Here is a 2,196-nt window from a genome sequence, read left to right as displayed (position 1 = left end):
GAGGTGGTCAGATGGGGAAGCAGAACGGAGGTCACAATGAGACGAAGTGTCAGAGTACGGCACTCACTGCGGCGAAAGGACTCACTTCTTCTCTCGTACCATGTCATCTCTTACCCACCCAGCGGTCAGCAAACTGATGTTGTCCCTTAGCGGGGATAGGTTTGCGACTGTGGTGGCAAAAATACACGAAAGGCAATTCTTTTACACAGAGAGGGGTTCGTGTGAGGAATGAGCTTCCAGAGGAAGTGTTGGGTGTGGGTATATTAACAACATTTAAAAGACATTTGGATACGTACATGAACAGGGAAAGGTTTGGAGGGATATGGGCCAGGAGCAGGCAGGTAGGACTAGTTTAGTTCGGGATTGTGGTCGGCACGGACTGGTTTGGAGCGAAACAGCTTCTGTGTTCTGCGGCTGTAGTTCTCACTGAGTTGATTACTTTGGTCAGATATGAGTTAAAAGGTCAGAATTAGAAGTGACTGCTTTCTGCGAGATGGCTTGTGCGCTGTTTGTCTGACCTGTTGCTATTTCTGTCTCTGCCTGCCTGTTCTCTGAAAACTTCCTCTCCATTCTGTCTCAGGTTTTAAGTTCCCCTTGCGCACAGAGCAGCTGAGAGGTGGGTGACTGGGACAACAGGGGCTGCTGTGTGTGTGTGTGTGTGTGTGTTGAGTGCCATTAACATCCCCCTGTCCCATCCCCTCCCCGTGAATCCACTCCGGGTTTACAGAGAGATAGCCCACATTACTCCATGGGGTTGTCCAGCCCTGGTGTTTGAAATGGCTCTCTGGCTCTGTTTGTACAAAGGCTCCCCACCCAGCCCCAGCAACTCATGTCTCCGTTACCGTAATCCACAGATTGCTGCCCCCGTCTGAAACTGACACCGTTTACCGTAATCCACAGATTGCCGCCCCCATCTGAAACTGACACCGTTTACCATAATCCACAGATTGCTGCCCCCGTCTGAAACTGACACCGTTACCGTAATCCACAGATTACTGCTTCCCCGTCTGAAACTGTCTCCGTTACCGTAATCCACAGATTGCTTCCCCGTCTGAAAGTGACACCTTTACTGTAATCTACAGATTACTGCCCCCCGTCTGAAACTGACACCGTTTACCATAATCCACAGATTGTTGCCCCCATCTGAAATTGTCTCCATTTACCGTAATCCACAGATTGCTGCCCCCATCTGAAATTGTCTCCATTTACCATAATCCACAGATTGCTGCCCCCATCTGAAACTGACACCGTTTACCGTAATCCACAGATTGCTGCCCCCATCTGAAACTGACACCGTTTACCGTAATCCACAGATTGCTGCCCCCATCTGAAACTGACACCGTTTACCGTAATCCACAGATTGCTGCCCCCATCTGAAACTGACACCGTTTACCGTAATCCACAGATTGCTGCCCCCATCTGAAACTGACACCGTTTACCATAATCCACAGATTGCTGCCCCCATCTGAAACTGACACCGTTTACCGTAATCCACAGATTTCAGACGGGTGCAGCAACGGACACAGTTACCGTAATCCATGGATTAAAGCCTTGTCTAAAATTGACACTGTTACTGTAATCCACAGATTACTGTCCCATCTGATACTGACACTGTTACCATAATCCATGGCCCACTGGTCCATCTGAAAATGACGTGATTCCTGTAATCCACCAATTACTGCTCCCAACTGAAACCGATATGGTTACCAACATCCGTGGTTTACAACTTCTACCTGAAACTGATACTCTCTCGCGTAATACAGGGATTACAACCTCTGCCTGAAGTTAATGCTGTTATCGTAATGCACAGTTTACTACCTCCATCTAAAGCAAACAGGGATTGTTGTCTCTTCTTGAATGGAGACCATTATTGTAATCCATGGACCACAGCCTCTTCCTGAAACTGACGCTGTTACCGTAATCCAAAGATTACTGCCTCTGTCTGAAATGGACACATTTACTATAATGCAAGACCACTCCCTCTTACTGAAACTGGCATTGTTACAATACTCCATGGATTACAGCTTCTGTTTGAACTGAAGCACTCACTGTAATCCATGAATTACAGCACTGATTGAGATTAACCATTTATTGTAATTCACACTACTAGCCCCACCTAAAGTGGACCTTTTACCTCTATCCCTGGAGGACCACCACAAAGAAACTGTCCACAGCACCTTATTCTCCTGTGTAAAC

The 2,196-nt window shown here is 47.4% G+C and overlaps 1 protein-coding gene across 1 annotated transcript in view; it reads left to right on the top strand.

Moving 5' to 3' along the window:
- The first annotated feature begins 36 nt into the window (after nt 1-36).
- The window catches only part of LOC125449255 (uncharacterized), a 47,876-nt gene continuing 45,716 nt past the window's right edge, over nt 37-2,196 (top strand). Inside the window, exons 1-2 of the mRNA XM_059641494.1 lie at nt 37-124; nt 581-616. Of these exons, the coding sequence (XP_059497477.1) occupies nt 37-124; nt 581-616 (124 nt within the window). The remainder of the gene's footprint in view (nt 125-580; nt 617-2,196) is intronic.

This window comes from Stegostoma tigrinum, chromosome 42 (assembly GCF_030684315.1).
Source record: "Stegostoma tigrinum isolate sSteTig4 chromosome 42, sSteTig4.hap1, whole genome shotgun sequence".
Lineage (NCBI taxonomy): Eukaryota > Metazoa > Chordata > Chondrichthyes > Orectolobiformes > Stegostomatidae > Stegostoma > Stegostoma tigrinum.
This window is presented reverse-complemented; position numbering and strand designations above follow the sequence as displayed.